The sequence below is a fragment of the Gobius niger genome (assembly GCF_951799975.1).
Source record: "Gobius niger genome assembly, chromosome: 5".
NCBI lineage: Eukaryota > Metazoa > Chordata > Actinopteri > Gobiiformes > Gobiidae > Gobius > Gobius niger.
Genome location: NC_136856.1, coordinates 8,646,025 through 8,665,664, shown reverse-complemented (window position 1 = coordinate 8,665,664; position 19,640 = coordinate 8,646,025). Strand labels below are relative to the sequence as shown.

The window sequence follows — 19,640 nt, the reverse complement described above, 5'->3', positions numbered from 1 at the left end:
GAGTAATGGGCATTTTAAAGATTTGGCCACCCTCATGGACGCCATCTTGAAAATTAGACCTTTCCAGTGGTCAGATTGTGGTAGACTTTTAGTATGTTATAAAGCACACCTGATACTACAGAAAAACATTGAAAAAGCAAAGCAATTTTTTGGGGGTCAAACCATATTTTCAGCCGACTAGTTTCACCTCTAACAAATGATACAAATGCAAAAGAAATGAAATGGCAAGTTTATTTATACCGCGCATTTCGTACACAAGGCAACTCAATGCGAAATGGAAGGAAAAGGGATGAATTAACATTATCAATTAGTTTTTTGGTTCTATATGACAAATTATTTAGCATAGGTAAAAAGTATCGTTCAGGTATCGGTATCGAAAACCAAGTATCGTTAAAGAAGCGGCATGAAAACAAATGTAACGGTACCCAACCCCCTAGTGGCGATTAGCACATCACAAAGGCTGACGTTACTGTAAAATGTCTGTGTAGGCTCTCAGTTATAAAGGAAGTTACTGTATAATATATTTTGTGACCAAATATCCATCTCCAGGTCCTAAACCCATTAGTTCTTCCCTCAAATGTGAGAACTTTTGGACAAGTTTAAAGTTCACTTCTTTGAGTTTTTGTTTTCCTTTCCACGTGGGAGGGGAATGTGTCCATCTGCTGCTGACTGCTTATTTAAACATTACATTTGTTTGGGCTTCGGTCATTGCTCATTAGTTTCAGTTTTAATGTTTGGTGCAGCCCTGCGAGGCAACTCCTGTTGTGATATCTGGCGTTAAAAAACAACGTGATTTTATTTAACCATGTTATAAGACGAAAACGCAGCATAAAAGCCACAAAAAAGTGAAAAGGCATGAAAATATTCCCACAATTTTAGTAAACACTTCCTTGCAAATGAGCTGGATTCGAGGGTGCTTGTCAGGTCTCAGGAGATGAAAGTTTGCAAACATTGTGCATATATAATGGTATTTTTTGCGTCTCTCTCCAGGTCCACGTCACCCATCCTCGAGCAGGCCCCGCTGTGTGAAAGCCTCTGCATGTGACCGTCCCATCTGTGCGCTGTGAGATCGTTTCAAGATGAGGCTCCCCGCTCTGCTCTGCCTCCTGACGGTCCTGACCTTGGGGGTCGAATGCGCTCGAATCACCCGAGACTCCCCAGGAATCTCCGAAACCGCGAGCCCTTCCAACGACACCGTCCCGGGACCGCCGCCCCAGCCCGGCCGACCCCGCGGAGCCTTTCCACCCATGTGCATCAAACCCACGGAGATCAAATACGCCTTCAAATATGTGAACACAATCGTTTCCTGTCTGATTTTCGTGGTGGGGATCATTGGGAACTCCACGCTGCTCAGGATCATTTACAAAAACAAGTGCATGAGGAACGGGCCGAACGTCCTGATCGGGAGTCTGGCCCTGGGAGACCTGCTTTACATCATCATAGCCATCCCCATCAATGTATTCAAGGTAAGAGCTTTGCAATATCGCCCTTAAAAACAGGATTCTGGGTGCCTCGGCATTGAAATGACAGAGCTGGTGAAGACTTTGACTGGGGCTCCTCCTGCTGGCAGTTGTGGGAATAAATTAATCAACTTAACCTCTTAACTTTAATTTTCTCTGGTTCAGCATTATCCAAATCTAAAAGCTTCTCAATTGGAGCTTGCAGTCTATAGGCCAGTGTAAAGCCTCATTTGAAAGCTAAGGCCTACAAAACTAGTTAGGACGTTGTCGACACTTTTTTGTCGTCTGTTTTGTTGCGTTTTTGACGCTTTTTTTGACTGCGTTTTCATTCCAATGTTTGTATCATTTTTGTCACTATTTTTGCTTTTTCAGTCAAGTCAAACTGGAGAAAAAGTGCTTGGTCAAGTCGAGGGTTCAGAGGTTAAAAAAACAATCTTTCAGTTTCGATTTGCGGTGTGGTTTACTGCACATTGTGATGAACACGGGACTATGCAGAGTTTAAAAATGTAAAAACTATGTATTTTCCGTCCCCCTTCATGTTCCAGCAATGTTAATAATAATAAAAATAATAATAGATTGAATTTATAATGCACTTTTCATTCGAATTAATCTCAAAGTGCTACATTTAAAACACTATAAAACTAACACTTAAAAGCTTTCCTAGATAAAAATGTCTTTAGTTCAGCTTTAAATGAACCCAGACTCTGCACTCCTCTTAGCTCCACGGGGAGGCTATTACAGAGCCGTGGTGCAACTGAACAAAAGGCTCTCTCACCCATAGTTCGGAGCTTCGTGGGGGGGACTGGAGGAGACAACCGCTGGATGATCTCAGGGTGCGCTGTAGAATGAGCTCAGAACTGTTCACCAGAACAGCCTCTAAAATCCTGCACTGTCACTTAAAAAGATGTTACTTCGGGTCTGAAGTGCCGTCATGCACGAGCTTAATAGAGAAGCTGCAGTTACACGTATGACCTGAGGTGGCAGTGATGAGTATAAAATGACCAACTTGCATCTAGCCCCTTTAAATTGAAAGTCAAACCTTTTATTTGTCAAACCATGTGAATGATTTCCCCTCCCTCCCAGTGAATGTGTGGGAGGACAGGGCAACCCTCTCCAGGTTGGAATCAAAAATGACCTAAAAGTGCTTGAATTTGTGCTGATGTGCTGATGTGCTGATGTTGAAGTTTGTTTTTTCTTGCTTTTTTGTCTAGTTTCAGGTGATTTTGTCCTATTTATTTGAAGTGCACAAGTCCATTTCTCTTATTTTCATGCTTACTCCTTTGGCTCTTATTTCAAGACAGTCCAAACCTCTTCAAAATCAGCATAAATTGTATCAATTCAAGAACATTTCAAGCTATTCATTCAGATAAACAAAGAGAGAAGCATTATTTCCAGCGTGTTGCACTTCTTCCTGAACGCACAAAGCCACCATCAATCTTTAACAAATAGTAAAGTTTCAAGAATGCCATAGATAAGAATCCAAAATGGCGCAGCCCTGGTGAAAATAATCAGGCAGACGCTTAAACGCTGAAGGAAAAAAACGGGCCAAGAACTTGTGAGAGAACTCAAAGTGCAGATAACCTTCGCCACAAAGGAAACTGTAAAGTCGCTACAATGACTTTTCCTTTGTACTGGCTTCATAATAAAACCATTTAATCGGCCGTACACGTTTCTACAAACCACACTTTTCGTTTTACACCTAATCAAATACTTCAATAAAGCTGCGTTTTTTCCATTTCTTACTGAACTTGCAGCAAAGTCTTTTATGGGACAACTTTAAAGCTGTAATATCCTCCTTTACAACAGAGCCATGTGGGACCAGCTTTGAGACGCCGTGTTGTGGGTCTGCGCTTGATTAGACTTTTATTGCTGCGGTCTGGTGGGGACATTTTGAGTGATCTTTTTGGTTTCCTGTTTCCAAAGAGACTTCTTTTTTTTTCCGTCTGGACCAAACGCCAAGGACGGTCAGTAAACAAGAAAACAACTGAGGAAAGAAAGGGTCGCGCCCAAGGAAACAGTTGGCCTTTTTTGGTGGCATCTTTAAATAATAAAAAGAAGGATAGTATAGGGATGTCTGGGGCGTCTCTGCTCAGACTGCAGAAGAAGATGGATGGAAGCCTCGACAACTTGCGAGAATAATCAAACTTCTATCAGATCTACATTTTAACTGAGCCACAAGACTAAAAGCAGGTTTAGACTTAAACAGGACTTAACTTGGTCTAAGATGATATTGAAATTGCTATTTGGAAGATATGCAAATGTACAATATCGAGCATATCTCCCAAAAAATCAACACAAAAGTTGCAAAAACTGCTGCTAAAAATTTAAAATAAAGTGTTCTTGATGTGCAGTCTCTCAAAAAAGGGAATTAAGCCTGTTTTTTCTAGAGGTTTTATAGAATTGGAGATTTTACAGTATCGGCTATCGGCTGACCTCGTGCCGATAAAAGCCGATATCTCCGGGATTGAAAGTTATAGAGCCTGCCCTTTTTTGTATTGGAAAGCAGTGTTAATTTCGTCGACTAAAATATTTAGTCTTAATTTTAGTCAAAGTGATATTTTTGACGACTAAAATTGGACTAAAACTAAATTAAAAGTTTTTCATGAGACTAAAACTATGACTAAAATGTCCAGATATTTTAGTCGACTAAAATAAGACTCAATAAAAATGAAAAGGAGAGACTAAAATCATCCAAACTTCTATTGACCGTCTGAAAGAGCCTCAGATCATGTAAATTCTCTGCCAAAGGATCAGCTGAGCTTTGTTCATGTGGAGCAGCTCCATGAAGCAGAGGAACCAGATTAAATATGATTATAATGAATATTATCAATGCAAAGTCGACTAAATTAGTCTTACATTTAGTCGACTAAATTGACATGCAATTTTAGTCGACTAAAACTAGACTAAAATTGAAAAGATTATTTCGACTAAATCTCGACTAAAAATAAATTAAAATATGTTGTCAAAATGAACACTGTTGGAAAGGGAAAAGTCAGGGCTTCCACAACTCCCGAGGCCTCTGGGGAGCTGAGAAACCTCGCAATGAAAATTGGTTTGCTACAATTTGGTTAAGTACAAGTTAAATCTCAGTGAATATGGACATGCTGTGTGTCATTTTGAAGCTAAGAACATGGAGAATTTAATCACAGAGTTAGTTTAAAACCTCTGCAGTTATATTTTTGATCGCTCTGCAAAATATAACTATAGAATCACCTAGAACAATAAAATTAAATAGGCCAAGTGTTTATGTTTTGACAGGATTAACCAGACACATGGAAAAATCAACCAAAAATATCGAGCGAAAATATTGGCCGAGCATATCAGCATCGGCCATTATAAATAAATAAAAAACTTTGCCGGCCTTAGAAGAACCCATATTGGTCGACCTATAGTTTTTTTCCTGCACTTTTAACTTCATTATTTTCGCCTTTTTCTGATGGTTTGGATAAATATCACTTCATCATCGTCTTTGAGAAAGTCCCCCAGAATATTGAGACATTCCTTTTTGTCAACATCTCCCACCCCCTGTCTAAACTGAAACTTAACGTGGACTCAATCAGATCTAATGACGTTCTATCTAAACAATAATAATAATAATGCCTTACACTTGTAATGCGCTTTACAAGCCTGTATTAACAAGTTTCTCAAAGCGCTACATTGTCGTCATTATTCATTCACTCCATACTCGGTGGTGATAAGCTACTGTTGTAGCCACAGCTGCCCTGGGGTAAACTGACGGAAGCGAGGCAACCAGTCTGCGCCATCGGCCCCTCCGACCACCACCAACCACTCACTCACACACCACATTCACCCCAGGCTTCCTGGTGTTACCAAACGGTCTCCCATCCAAGTACCGACCAGGCCCTTCCCTGCTTAGCTTCCAAGATCTGACGGGATTGGGCATAGCAAAGGCTATGCCCAAAAACCTGTCAAAACACATGAGTGAATGCAGAGCTAATAATAAAGAACAGGGACGCACGCCGAAAATCATGTCAGAGGAAAATCTTCAAAATTCCAAAAAGCAGCATCGCACACTCAAGTAGCCGATGTCTAAAGGTTTATTTATGACTTAAAGGTTGCTTTTTGGCAGAGCCTTCTTCAGATCATTTTTTTTCTTTTTGAACCACAGAGTAGTGTCTGAAAAAGGTTCTGCAGAACTAAAACTTTGCAGAACTAAAGCTTTAACAACGTAGCTGATAAAAGTGGTCAATGCTGCTGCCCCGACTCTGGGAATTTCTCCATTCGCTTCACTCCCCTTCACACTGTTCTGTCCTGACCAATAAGGCCACATTCCAAAAACAAATTACCCAGGACTAAATCAAGTTTACCTCCAGACTCCAGCGCAAATTAGAACTGAACCCCATGAAAGACAGCACTATGTCAAGTTTAAACGAGGTTAAAACTAGAGCGGCGTAATATGGTCTCGAAAAAAAAGGTTAAGGTACTACTGGAATGGATAACTAGGAGAAAGGGGGGGCAAAAAAAAACACAAGTTAAAAACAATTTGGAAATAAAGGGGAGGGGTGTTGAGGAGTGTTTTTTTTTTGGCCCTTTTGTAGTTAAAGGGGGGGTATTATGTAAAATCGACTTTTTCAAGCTTTTCATCATGTTATTATGTCATTCCCTCATTAAAAACATGCCTGAAGTGTTGCCTTGGCACATTCACGTATTTTTGAGTAATCTGTAAAAACTCTGATGGCGGCCATTTTAGGGATAGGTTTGCCTGAGTCCTCCTAGGAACGCCCCCACCTCCTGGAGACGCCTCCGAGCTTTCGTCACCAGCCGAGTAACCAACCACTGCTCCTCAGCAGAACCCCCTCCCCACTGATGCCACAGACAGCGTGTGGAGGGGGCGTGTCTGAAAGGCTCAGAGGTTCTTAAAGAGACAGAGGCCTATTTCAAGACATTCACTACAGCCATTTTGAGAGAGACATTTTATACAAGGCAGTTATTCTAATTTACTGCATTTACAGACCAACAGAAGGTTTGGTCATCATTGTAGTGTGATATAGACTGGTGCTATGTGATTGAAAAAAGGATAATACCCCCTCTTTAAAGGAAGTTTCTTGGTTGCTTCACCACAATTAACTGATACAAATGTTGATGAAATTAAATGGAAGGAGAGGGAATGAATTAACATTATTCATTTGTTTTATGGTTCTATATGTCATATAATTTGACATAGGTATCGAAAAAAGTATCGTTGAGGTATCGCTAAAGTACCGGCCTTGAAAAATAATGTAACGGCCCCCACCCCTAGTTAGAAAGAGAATTAGAGTTTGACAGTTTTACTATTTTTCAAACCTGAATCCCTTTAAAGCAGTTACATTTTTTTACTCATTAATTGTCCGTGAGAGTAAATACTACGCTGACAGAAAAGACAAAGGGAGAGAGGGATATTGTACATCTAATTACACCATGGACTTTTTTTTTTCACTCAAACTTGGCTGTAAATACTGTTTGTGGCGCTAGCCCGCAGTTAGCCTTGCCCGTTAGCCTGATAGCTTCCCGGATGCAGGAAAGTTGCAATTGTGTTTTTTTGGCCAGAGACACCAGGGGGAGATGAAAGGCCCCCCAAGTATGACCCCCAGAGGGACTACAAAAAGGATTTATTAAGGTAAACAAGTTACTTAGTTCTTAATAAAGCAAGTGATATTGATATATTGCGGGGCTAGCCAAGACAGAAAAGCAGCTGGAAATTGTCTCAAAAGAAAGATAAAAGTTGACAATCAAAAAGTAATAAATATTTTTTTCATCCAATTCAGGCTCACAGGGATTGAAACAGGGATTGTCTGCATGAAAAAAAAACAAGTCTTTCTTTGTAGTGTTTCTGTGTTTCTGTATCAGTCAGGATGATAAATGTGTAGATTAGGGTGCATCAAAAAATATTTTTTTTGAATTTTGATATGGCTGGGTGCCAAAAGTGTTCCAATGTATGTTTTAACAACACATGCAAAATATTTTTCCAATACATCAAGGTTTAGGGGTGCCAACTCACATGTGTTTCTGTGGATAAAGGGGCAATGATGCTAACCGGTCACCATAGAGCTCTGAGGTAATTTATAAGGTATTTATAAGTTTGTGTTGGGTATGTGTACTCTTATTACATATCATTACCATATCTGCAGTTGTTTCTTTGTATATTGAAATGCTTTTAGTGAAATGTAGTCATATTTAGAGGTATTTCGTGCTCACAACATCTAGGTTAGCTTGCTAGCAACAGTTAGCTGGATAAGTTAAGTTACACTAAGTTCCTTTTATTAATGTCTATAGAGAAATGTGTTCTCTTCATTTGACCCATCCTCCACTTTTAGTGGTAGGGAAAACCAGAGTACCCGAAGGAAACCTATGCGAACACGGGAACAACATGCAACCTCCACACAGTCCCTTGGTGGGAATCGAACCCGGACATAAATATGTTAGCAAAGCTATCAAGCTTGTCAAAAACAGTAATTTTGAGAAAATATCATATTCAGAGTATTGAAGTCTCAAATTTATTGAGTGTAGCAATGTAGCTGTTCAATTCACATTAATTTATTTGTGAGTGCAGTGCCTCTGATAGTGATGTTGTTGTAGGTTCTCATTGTTATGATGAATTTGACTATGTAGAGCTTAGATTTGAGGCTCATGCATGCATAATACATCATAGTGATACTAGGTATGCTAAGATACCCAATCCTATATTGTCCTTGTATCATTTTCATTCTCAGGCACTCTACAACACAACTAACGGACAGCACGGTAGTACAGCGGCTAGTGTTCGTGCTTCACAGCTAGAAGGTCTTGGGTTCGATTCCCACCCGTATGGGGCCTTCCTGTGTGGAGTTTGCATGTTCTCCCTCTCCGTGTCTGCATAGGTTTCCTCCGGGATACTCCGGTTTCCCCTACCACTAAAAACATGTATAATAGGTGAATCCTTCAGCCAAGTGATTCTGACCATCAGCCTGGCTCCACATGGCGGCACTGCCGTTGCCCACTGCTCCTTACGGGCTGCCCAAAACAAACAAAGCCCCAGGATCCAGCTAAGATGCTGCCCTCACCAAGTGGTCCAAGCCAGACTAGCAGTCACAGCCTGGTCTTTGTTCTGGTCCCTAGCATTACCAGTAAGGATGGCATCATCACTGCCAGCTGTCAGATCTTGCGATGCATGCTTGCCAAGCGGAGGGTGTCCGTTTTGGGAGCCTCAAAATCAGGACCTTCAGCGTGCTCTGGGCAGCTGAGTGTGAAGTGGTCGTGATGAGGATCAGCACCTCCAAATCCAAGGCCATGAAAAAGGTGCTTCAGCAGTGATGTGGTCGCTGTATCGGACTGTTGTGGTGAAGAGGGAGCTGAGCTCTCGATTTTCCGATCGATCTCGGTTCCCACGCTCACCTATGGTCATGAGATCTGGGTAATGACCGAAGGGACAAGATCGTGGATGCAGGTGGCCCAATTGAGTTTCACAGGGTGGGAGTCCTATTGGGAGGAGGCCCAGGACACGCTCGAGGGACTATGTCTCTGAGCTGGCCTGGTGTCACCTTGGGGTCCCCCCAGAAAAGCTGGAGGAGGTCTGTGTGGATCGGGGAGTCTGGGCATCTCTTCTCTGTCTTTTGACTCCACGGCCCGGCTCCGGATAAAGTGGAAGAAAATGGATGGATGGATTTTCCACTAGGGTTTGTCCTTTTAAGTGTCTCACAATTCAATGGGCGAGGAAAGCCCTTCTCTATGGTCCTCATGGAGCTGACATTGCTGTAGTACCACCCTCTGGTGACCAGGGGTGGTAAACAGGATTCTGTTTGGGACTTCAGACCTCCCTAGAACAGTTTAAAAGCCTAGCAAGATTTATATTTTTTCTATAACTCTCTATGACCCATGAGACAACGCTGGGTGACATATTTTAAGGAACAGGCTTCAGAGAAGCATCCATGTAAGCTTCACATATGACTCAGGACCAAAACTATGAGTGGGGCTGAATGAAACACCAGCTATATCCAGTTATATCTATGGTAACAATAAAATCAATTAGATGACAAAGAAAAATGTGAAGCATCATCCATTCCAACATGGCGCCCAAAACATTTTGTTTTGGATCTAACGTGTCTGTCCGTGATTTCCATTAGGGGTTTGGACCAGAATCACACAACATATAAAACAGATTTTAGACAAACTTGATACAGGCTAGCCAACCTAGAAACACTAAAATGTTGGTGTGGATCCAACCCACAAGGAAGGTTCACAGGCCATGCGAGGATGTCCCATTGCCCTCCATTCATTTGTCTATAAGCTGTTGTAAATGAAGAATCTAGAAAAGTCAATTCTAAGAAATTCCCAAAGTTTCCCAAAGGACAGACACACTAATGTTGCTTGAGTTACCCTATAGAACATGTTTCTGTGTAAAATGTAACCTTATTTTACCTTTCTGGGTCAACTTTTTGGAAAATAGACTAAAAATTGCGCATTTTTCGATATTTTACAGAAGTTCACGTGCTAGTTGGTACCCCTAAATCTCAATGGATTTCCACAAAACTTTACAAAAGTCATTTGTATATGAATAGGAACAAAATGCAATGCCAGCCAAATTGATATTTTGGAATTAAAATTTCACCATGTAAATTTGATGCACCCTAGTGTAGATAGAACAAGTATTTCGGAGTGATTGGGAGGATGGGAAACAGCTTGCTTGGATTGGTCCCAGCCGCGGTTTGAAGGCGATGATTCTTTCCAGACTCGGGGCAAAAGAGCGGCGTGAACGCTCTGCGGTGGAGGAGATGACAGATACTACAGAGAGGACCTCATCGGAGACGGACGTACAGATGAATGGCAGCTGTCCGTGAACAGAAGGGTTCTTGTAATGAAACTAGAAGGATTGAAAGATTGAAATGATCGTAGACAATATCGTAGTTAATAGTACTCAGCAGGATATGTTTGTACAGATCTGCTGCTTTTCATAAAACTAATCCAAACAATTAGTTACATCTTCTTGAAGTAAGAATGTTTGGTTTTGATTTGTAAAGCATTTTAATAAATTCATGAACTTCAAGGCTCGTTTTCAAGCTTTTTGTGAATGTGACCCTGAAAAGTGACCCCGCAAGTTGTGAAATGTGCCAATAAACGTGTTCCTGATAATAATTTGGATGCTAAAATATGTTAGGAGAGAGAAGAATAAATTTGAACCAAAACTGCCATTTTAATGTAGTGGTTTCCGCTTTCCTTATTTGTAATTTTAAAAAAAATCATCTTGTATTAGGATCACGATTATTTTCCCCATGTTGATCGATCTCGATTTTCGACAATAAATGAGGCTTTTTCTGGACTAGCAAATAAATAGATGAAACAGACTGAAAACTGTGGCTAACTCAGCAGCAAAGACAAGCTCCACACTTCTAGCCTCACAGTAAAACATCTGCACAAAACACAAACATCTGCAAAGGAGCTGCAAAAAAGTGAGAATGTGCATAAAGAAAAACTAGTAAACAGCACATTTATATATAAAAGACGATCAAATTTACTGTTAAAAGTCCAGATAATCCACAATTCTTTCAGCTGCGGCCTCAAAATAATCCACATGGTCCAAATACAGCAATCGATAGTTTTGCTCCTCGCATGTTTCTGTTTTGCCCATTAGACGAGTTGGCACCAATTTGTTGCTGATTTTACACTTAAAATCACCAGATCGCAGATCCACTTCCCGTGCCTTCTAGTTTGTTAGTCAGAGTATTCCCTGGGCTTGATCAGGCTTCCAGACTATTATAATATTTTTTTTTTTAAATGCGACAGGACTGGCCAATCATCCCGTCGATTAAAACGGGCCATGAGATCATTGAGCTCGACCCTTATTAAAATCGGAATTAGATTTAAATCGATTAGTTGCCCAGCCTTATCTTGTATCGGGCCTTTAAGTATAATCAACCCTTTTGTATTTGAAATAAGAAGATCTTACTGAATAGATGGAGATGTCCTGCTGAAGGTGTCTCTTTGGTGTTGGTTTTGAAATGTTCTCAGCCTTATACTTCAGAGCTTAGGTTGCAATTAACAATTTGGAAAGCAATTGTTAAGGTGCTGCGGCATAAAGCCCTCTTTGCACTTTCTTCAGGCTTGTTCTTCCAAATGCAGTGAGCGTCTCTGTAACTATGCATTTATAAATGATTATTACTGACAGCAGCGTCTCTCGTCGTCTCTCACAGCTCCTGGCAGAAGACTGGCCGTTCGGGGTGTACGTCTGTAAACTAATGCCGTTCATCCAGAAGGCCTCCGTGGGGATCACCGTCCTGAGCCTGTGCGCGCTCAGCATCGACCGGTGAGTGGACGAGACATCCGCGATAAACACGGGAGATTCAGGGGGTTAGACTGAGCAGTGAGTTAGAAACTGATCATCGTGAGAACTGCGGGAAACTGAAGGAAGTCATGATTTAGTGTTTGTAGAAAAAAATAAAATGTCCCGGAGCTGGTAAATTATCACAATAATACTATACTGTAATACTGTATTTGTGACTTCTGCCATTGGTCAATGATCTTATTCAGCAGGTTCTGCACCTCTCTGATGACCAGTCACTTAATCACAGTAACAACACCTTTACCACCTGATTGGAAACATCGTGATTTCTAGCCTTGTCGTACAACGTCTGTTATGCAGTGGTTTTTAATCAGGCCGATATTGGAGTATGTTACAATATCGGCCATCGGCCGATTTAATGCCGATAAAAGCTCTTACAGACTTGTGCTTATAATTTCGGAACCATAGGAGATAGAGCCGTTTTTTGTTTTGGAATCTGCTGATTTTTCTCTTTAAAATTAGCTCGATCTGAAGTATCTACTAAACAGGAATGCCTTGAATAAATCAGCCCTATGCCCCTAATACAGCGCCTCCTGCTATCACAGTTCAACACTGACACATTTTACAGTTTAGAAGCATCATCCACAGGATTGTAGGATTGTAAAAATCGTCCAAAAATATTGGCTGTGCATATCGGCTACAGCCAATATAAATCCCCCAAAATAGTTGAATAGTTGAACCTTAAACCCAAATTACCTGCCTTATACAAGGGACAACAGAGTCAAAATGAATTTAAAAAAAAGAACTCTCAACTACAATCTACATTGATTGTGTACAAACGATACATTGATATTTGGGGTAAGCATGGCCTTGGCCTGATGACGCCTGTATTGGCTATTGTGTGAACCCCACACTTTGGGAGCAAACATTGGTGTAAGAATTGGAAAATGATACCTTGGTTTGTAAGTGCTTAAAGTGCCCGATGGGGGTCGAATAAAGCGCTGTATTTATGAGAGAATTAGTGACTGCTTCATTATGTTTTTGGAACAATACCCTTTTTAAAGTCAGCGCCCGTTCCTGCCCGTAGGTACCATGCTGTGACGTCGTGGAGCCGCGTGAAGGGCATGGGGATCCCGTTGTGGAAGGCGGTGGAGGTGACTCTCATTTGGCTGGTGGCTGTGGCTCTTGCGGTCCCTGAAGCTCTGGCCTTCGACATGTTGGAGATCCCCTACAGAGGAAACAAGCTGCGCGTGTGTCTGCTGCACCCAGAGCAGACCACCAGCTTCATGAAGGTACGGAGGGGAAAAAATAACTAAAACAGCTCTTTTTTATGCTAGTGTGTTATGGTAATGGTAGTTGAGGACCAAGATGAGCATTGAGTATTACGATACGTGAAGTCCGAATTTAGATTGACGGGTGAGGGATTGTGGAAGAAAGAGAGAATCCCTTTATTTTCATTTCAAAAAGTTTTTAAAGTCTGTGGTCATGGTTTAAGAGCAAGAACATTCTGCCCAATTACAGAATGCAGGCCGAGGTCCTGTCAAGTGCTTTCACTAAAACACTTCATTATCAAATTCCTCACCGCGGCACAAGAAAGTGAGCACTAATCGACTTGACAGAATGAGTCATGTTTTGGCAAAAGTTCACTTTATAAAGGCTGCCCCGCACATGTGCAAAGAGATGAAAATATAGAAAGGGAACTATAGATTAAAAAAAGGGAAGTGAAATCATGGATCTCATCAAGTCTAATCAATGATCTGCCATTAATTTGCTTTATACATGTGTTAACAATGTTGCGCTGATTGAAATCTTTGTATCAAAATGTTCTCGGAGGGAGTGGGGATTATCTGTGGGGCCGAATCACTTGCTGAAGGGGAACAGAATTGGTCTTTTTCTGCTGCAGCATCTAAGATATCTGTTTCAAATTCAGCCAAGAACCTGTCGCTGATTTGATAACATGAAACACACTTTCCAGAGCACACTCCTTCTTGGCTGCACGCTGACTGACAAACATGTCTCACATTAGGATCGGATTAGGACCAAAGACTAAAGAGGAAATTGGGCTTGGATTTGTTTTTTTTGTTTTGTTTTTTGATCTTCTGATGAGAGAAACCTAGACTTATTTTACAGTGAGCAAGTGTTGAAGACAAATTCAATTTGATTTAGTTCAAAATCAGTCCTGTTGAACGGCATGCGCAAAAGAGCAGGACTGAGGTAATATTGATAACACTTGCCTAATGTTTCTATATTACACATGCTGAAGATTTCATCATTTCGGACCAAATACAAGTAACAGCTTTGAAAATGCACTGCCTCACCAAGAAAAACATAAACTGCTGCAGTTCAGCGAGATTCAGGCGGTGCACTAACTTATTCCTCGCTGTCCTGTGAATGTTTACAAGTGATGGCTAATAAAAATGTAAATGTTTGGGTGGTATTAGTTTAAGCAGACACCGTTTACTCATTCTTATGATTTTAGTAAAGATCAGACCACATTTTAGGACCAATTTAGGCAGAAAGGTGAGAAATTCCATACTTTTCCTCTCACTGGTCCCAGTGCCATCAGGGAAGAAGAAATCCATTGATGGAATAACCGGGTCATTCAGGATATTCAGGTCGTCAACTGATCTGGTCTTTGGGCACATAGTGTTGCTGAACCTAGACTTGACCGACTGCAGCAACCCTAAATCAGAACAGTCAGTTAAATCCAGGTGGTCAGACAGTGTAAAACATATGATGAGCTTGTCCTGCTTAGGAGTTGGGAATACAAAGGTCGATCTATCCCTGACAGCAATTAAATCCCTGACTTTGCTCTTTCCAATGCAAGAAACAGGAAGTCTCTATCACGTTTGGTCCCGGAGATATCGGCTTTTATCTGCGCTAGATTGGGCCGATAGCCAATAATGTAAAATCTCCAAATATCAGTCGTCCTCTAATAATTAATGCTCATGATTCTCCTCAAAGTATAGGTTTTTACTCCAAAGTTGCTCCACCATTTAACAAAAAAAAGAAAATTCACACTAACCCACTGCCGTTAACTAGACTAAGCAGCAATGCAGCCATCAAGCTTTTTTTTTGTGGTCTCTCAGTACCATCCCAAAACGACCATTTTGTCGAACTTCCTTTGTCGTTTTCTCACAACACACTGTGACCTACTGCTCCCTCAGTTTTACCAGAACGTGAAGGACTGGTGGCTGTTCGGCTTCTACTTCTGCTTCCCTTTGGCCTGCACCTTTGTCTTCTACACTCTCATGACCTGCGAGATGCTCAGCCGTAAAAAGGGGATGCGCATCGCCCTCAACGACCACATGAAGCAGGTGAACGCCCAAACAATCGCTTTACTTTCGACTTCTAATGACGTCACTCAGTCCAACAATAACATGTTTTCTCCACAGCGGAGGGAAGTAGCCAAGACGGTTTTCTGCCTCGTGCTGATCTTCGCCCTGTGCTGGCTGCCCCTTCACCTCAGCCGCATTTTGAAAAAGACCATCTACGACCAGAACGACCCGAACCGCTGTGAACTGCTGAGGTATAGCCCCCAAGATAACAATGTGATAATATCCTATTGTTTGTGGCTCATACAGTATCCTCACTGCTGTCAATGTTGCAGTTTCCTGTTGGTGATGGATTACATTGGGATCAACATGGCGTCACTAAACTCCTGCATCAACCCCATCGCCCTGTACTTCGTCAGCCAGAAGTTTAAAAACTGCTTCCAGGTAACGGGGGTCAGGGACTCATTGATTAATGTGCTGTCAATTTGAATAAGGCAGTTCAAGTTATCGAAGTCAAAGTTCAACATCAGCTTTATTGTCAGTTTCACCACAGTTCATACCGAGCATTGGACTGACATTACTCTCATTCCCTTAAATCTAAAATGTTAAAATATGCACACAATATATAAACACTAGGGTGGATTCAGAGATCAGGGTCCACAGTTTGTAAAGGCAGGTGGAAGCAGTGGGAGGGCAGGGAAGGGAGAGGGTTCAGCTTCTGTTTTATTAGTTTCAGGACTCCACTGTCATATGAACAGTGTTGGGTAGTAACTGAATACATATATTCAGAATACGTATTTTGAATGCTAATTTTGAGTTACTGTATTCAGGTACAGTTACTCTTTTATTTGAGGGTATTTAGAATACAGTTACTTTTCTAGAAACAAAGGAATAATCTCTGTAAATCATTGAATTTCAGTTTCATAACATTGATCAGAAAGTATAGCCGGGGGGGGGTTTAGCTCTGTCCCTCTGGGCTGTGTGCATTTGCAGTGTTTTTTTACATTCCTAATTTATTCCTAAATAAGTTCATAGCATTAATCATACACCGCTTTTATACATTAATAAATATTAATGTATAAAAGCGACGTATGATGCAAATCAACATGAAAGTATACGTTTGTTAAGTGTGATGTCACGACTTCTGCTTCCGGATACTAGCAGATCTGCAAATATGCGAGAAAAAAACATACAAAACTCTTAAAAACAACCATCAATATTTCTGAAACTCAAAGCAGAGTTACTGAACCTACTTATTTCTCAGACTCATCAGCCAAAAATGCAGGACCTACTGCTAAAAAACGTATACTTAGTCACTACTTCCGGGGTTAGCGTAGCTGCTGCGCCATTAGCATTTATCTCCGCTAAACTGGAAGTAACGATTTAGTTAAATATTACTTTTATAGCAGTAGGTGCAGCATTTTTGGCTACTGGGCCTGATAAATGAGTATGTTCAGTAACTCTCTGTTGAGTTTCAGAAATATTGATTGTGGTATTAAAGAGTTTTTTGTAGTTTCTCGCACGTCTGTGAACCCGGAAGTAGAGCTGTGACGTCACCACTTAACAAACGTATTCTAAGTATTGAGAATACAATATTCTGATTAGACAAAGTCTAACAACAACAATAGTAGACTGGGACTTTTTTTTTTTTATTAATTCCGATTAATTCATTACATGAGGTTTAATGGGATTAAAAATATCAAAATAAATCACACTTAACTTTCCTGCAGACGTCGCTTCGGGGCGATCACAGTGTAAAGCCAAAAAGCAATTAAACTGTCAAACTTATTTATTCACACAGTTAAGCCAATATGAAGTTATTTTTGAAGATCATTCTCCAAAATAAATCAAACTGCTATTGTCTTTGAAGTGCTTGAAATGATCACACAGGCCTGACCTCACAGCTCCACATCAGCCACACCGCGTAAAATATCACCCAATAAACTAAATTGAAATACAAGCAGTTATTTCATGACAGATATTTTCATCATTGAAAAATACCTCATAAATGTACAAACAAACATGTGCTTTTGCTGTGAGCGGCTCGGCTCTCCTGAGACAGGAGTGGGTGCGTCTGCAGCTCGTCTCCATGGAGATGTTGACTAAAGTCAGCAGAATTTGAGATTAAAACCACATCCAGATCCATTCTTTGATTAATACCCACTGCATTGTTACGCCGTGTGCCTTTAAAATAACTTAAAACGTTGGAAAATACAAAGAACCATCTAAAATAAACCTCGAAAAAATAAGCAATTCATTGCGATTAATTGATTACAAAGGCCATAATTAACATGATTCAAAATTGTAATCGAGTCCCACCAGTAATAAATACATTTCAAGGCGAATATTCAGTATTTTGTTACTAAACACAATTTACTTGGAAAGCACAAACATTGGCTGTGCATTACAAGATAATGTTTGACAAGCATGAAAAAAAAAAAAAAAACTGTGAAAGAAAAGCTCTAATAATGTTCTTAGTTTAAGAGGGGCTAATACGTTTTGAGACATTTGGGCATTTGCTTACCTTGAAGAATATAATTATGAACCAGGCTATTTATTTAAAGAATTAAATAAATATTTAGTGGCCGACATCATTGGTTTTGTCAAAAAGCAGCTGCAGATTTATAAAAACATTGGAGAAGACATTTATAACCAGAGCTTACATGAGCAGTACACCTAATTTATTTTATGGTAATGTTTATAACAACCTTAACTCAGTACAATGACTGTAAATTACCAGGAAACATGGATAGTTTTCTTGGTACTAATATGGAAACATGGCAACAAGCAACTTTGAAGTCAAATGGACATTTCATGTAAATTTCTTGGAGGATAATGATACAGAAAGAAAGACACAAAAATGATGGTTCAAAACGCATTCAGCTGCAGTTTTGGCTAAAATTGTGCACATTTATTCGCTCCAAGGTTTCCCGTTGTGTCCAATTCCCTTTTGAATATTGAGATTTCCCCTTATTCCTCTGTTTGATTAATTGTTGCTGATCTTGAGAAATAAAACATGTACATTTTTTTTGCATTTGTGGCATTAAAACTATAGTATTTGGGCGATAAAATGGCATCGCTGCTGCCTGTACACTGAAAATCATCTCTAGTCGCCATTTTGGCATCTCCATCCTATATTTCTGTGCTGTGAAGCAAAGTGTGACCAAACAAACGAATATTTCTTTGTCCTCCAGTCGTGCCTGTGCTGCTGGTGCTACAGAACGTCTCCTCTGGACAAACAAAGCTCGGGGCGCAGCTGGAAGGGCTCATGTCACGGGAACGGACTCGACCGCTCCAGCTCTCGATCCAGCAGCCAAAAGTACTCCTCCTCTTCATAAAAACATGGGAATATCGTCACCGTACGGACTTCGGACAGCCCTGCAGATCGACTGAAGCCTAAAGGGTGATTCTACAATAGGAAAGGACAGCGACACTGAAGGAAGAGAGCAAAAAGACTCGACATTTCCTCTTTTCTGACAATGAAGGACAAGCGTTGACTTCAGTAGAAATTAGACCGATAGCAAACGGCCAGCGTTCACTTGCATGACCTTTCACCGGTTCACCACGTGCCTTCCTTGGACGACTTTTGATCGATATTGACAACGCCAAGAAAGCTTTGCTACTGCTCTGATAGATTCCGATCACAGGCAAACAAGAAACACGCCAAACAGCTCAAGCGCGAGACAATCATGGGGTTGGGCAGGAAATGCAGCAAGAACGACAGGGAGGATAATTGCAAAGCTCACTCGAAATAAGTCGTAAGTCCCGCTTTCCCATCACGATGTCGCATTGCGTATGGGAGGAGCCCAAAGTGAGTGGCTAATCATGTAAGTCGCCAAAAACATAATCACTTCTTCATAACAAGTGATGTTTCAGTATTTTGCCATAGGGTCTCATTTCCTAGTTATCCAGAGTGTTGTTGATTTCTGGAGATATATATTTTTTGAATTCATGCAGTCCTTATATTTGAAGAGTTTAGTGGTGCTAGGCTAGTGCTAGGCTAGCGCGTGCCTCTGGTAACTAGCAGGGGCGGACTGGGACTGAAAAACAGCCCTGGACTCTGACCAGCCTGGCCCAAATTAGCGTAATTGTGCACTTCCACAAATACATATTTTAACCTCTTACCACCCGCCTTAACATTAACGAGTGCATTTTCCCCAGTTCGGCTTTTTATTATTGTTTTTTTTTTATTGGCATCATCAGCAAAAAGAACGGGAAAGGTGGTCGTAGAAACAGAAGCAAAATCATTCATATAAATGATAAATAATAATGGTCCCAAAATTGAACCTTGTGGTACACCATACCCCAGGGAATTCCTTTTAGATTCATGTTTTTTTTATACTAGGCTTTACCCAAATCTACAAGCTTCTCAACTGGAGAGCAACAATGTGACGCCTCATTTGAAAGCTAAGACCTACAAAAGTGATGGAAACTTTTCGTCACGTCGCCACATTTTTGTCATATTTTTGTTGTTTTTTTAATAATTTTTTGTCTTGTTTTTCTCACGTTTTTGTAGTTTTTTGGGCCGTTTTTCTCATGTTTTGTTGACTTTTCATCCTCTTGTTCTCGCTATTTTGATGCTTTTCTTTTTAGCTTTTAGATTTGGGTAAAGCTCGGTTGAGGCGGGACTGGTGGCCCTAGAGCCAGTGGCCC

General features: G+C 40.7%; 1 protein-coding gene across 1 annotated transcript; it reads left to right on the top strand.

Moving 5' to 3' along the window:
* The first annotated feature begins 995 nt into the window (after positions 1-995).
* On the top strand, positions 996-18,593 carry LOC306962883 (endothelin receptor type B-like). Its single transcript, XM_079556254.1, has 7 exons — positions 996-1,466; positions 11,624-11,736; positions 12,800-13,004; positions 14,880-15,029; positions 15,108-15,241; positions 15,323-15,431; positions 18,182-18,593. The coding sequence occupies exons 1-7, from the start codon at positions 1,080-1,082 to the stop codon at positions 18,323-18,325; spliced, it is 1,242 nt and encodes a 413-aa protein (XP_079412380.1). The 5' UTR covers positions 996-1,079; the 3' UTR covers positions 18,326-18,593.
* The last annotated feature ends 1,047 nt before the right edge of the window (positions 18,594-19,640 follow it).

Excerpts from the sequence above, each read along its gene's own strand:
- LOC306962883 (XM_079556254.1), top strand. The coding sequence starts at position 1,080 with ATGAGGCTCCCCGCTCTGCTCTGCCTCCTGACGGTCCTGACCTTGGGG. Across the intron at positions 15,030-15,107 it reads TCAACGACCACATGAAGCAG|CGGAGGGAAGTAGCCAAGAC; the intron begins GTGAACGCCCAA and ends TTTTCTCCACAG. Across the intron at positions 15,432-18,181 it reads AGTTTAAAAACTGCTTCCAG|TCGTGCCTGTGCTGCTGGTG; the intron begins GTAACGGGGGTC and ends TTTGTCCTCCAG.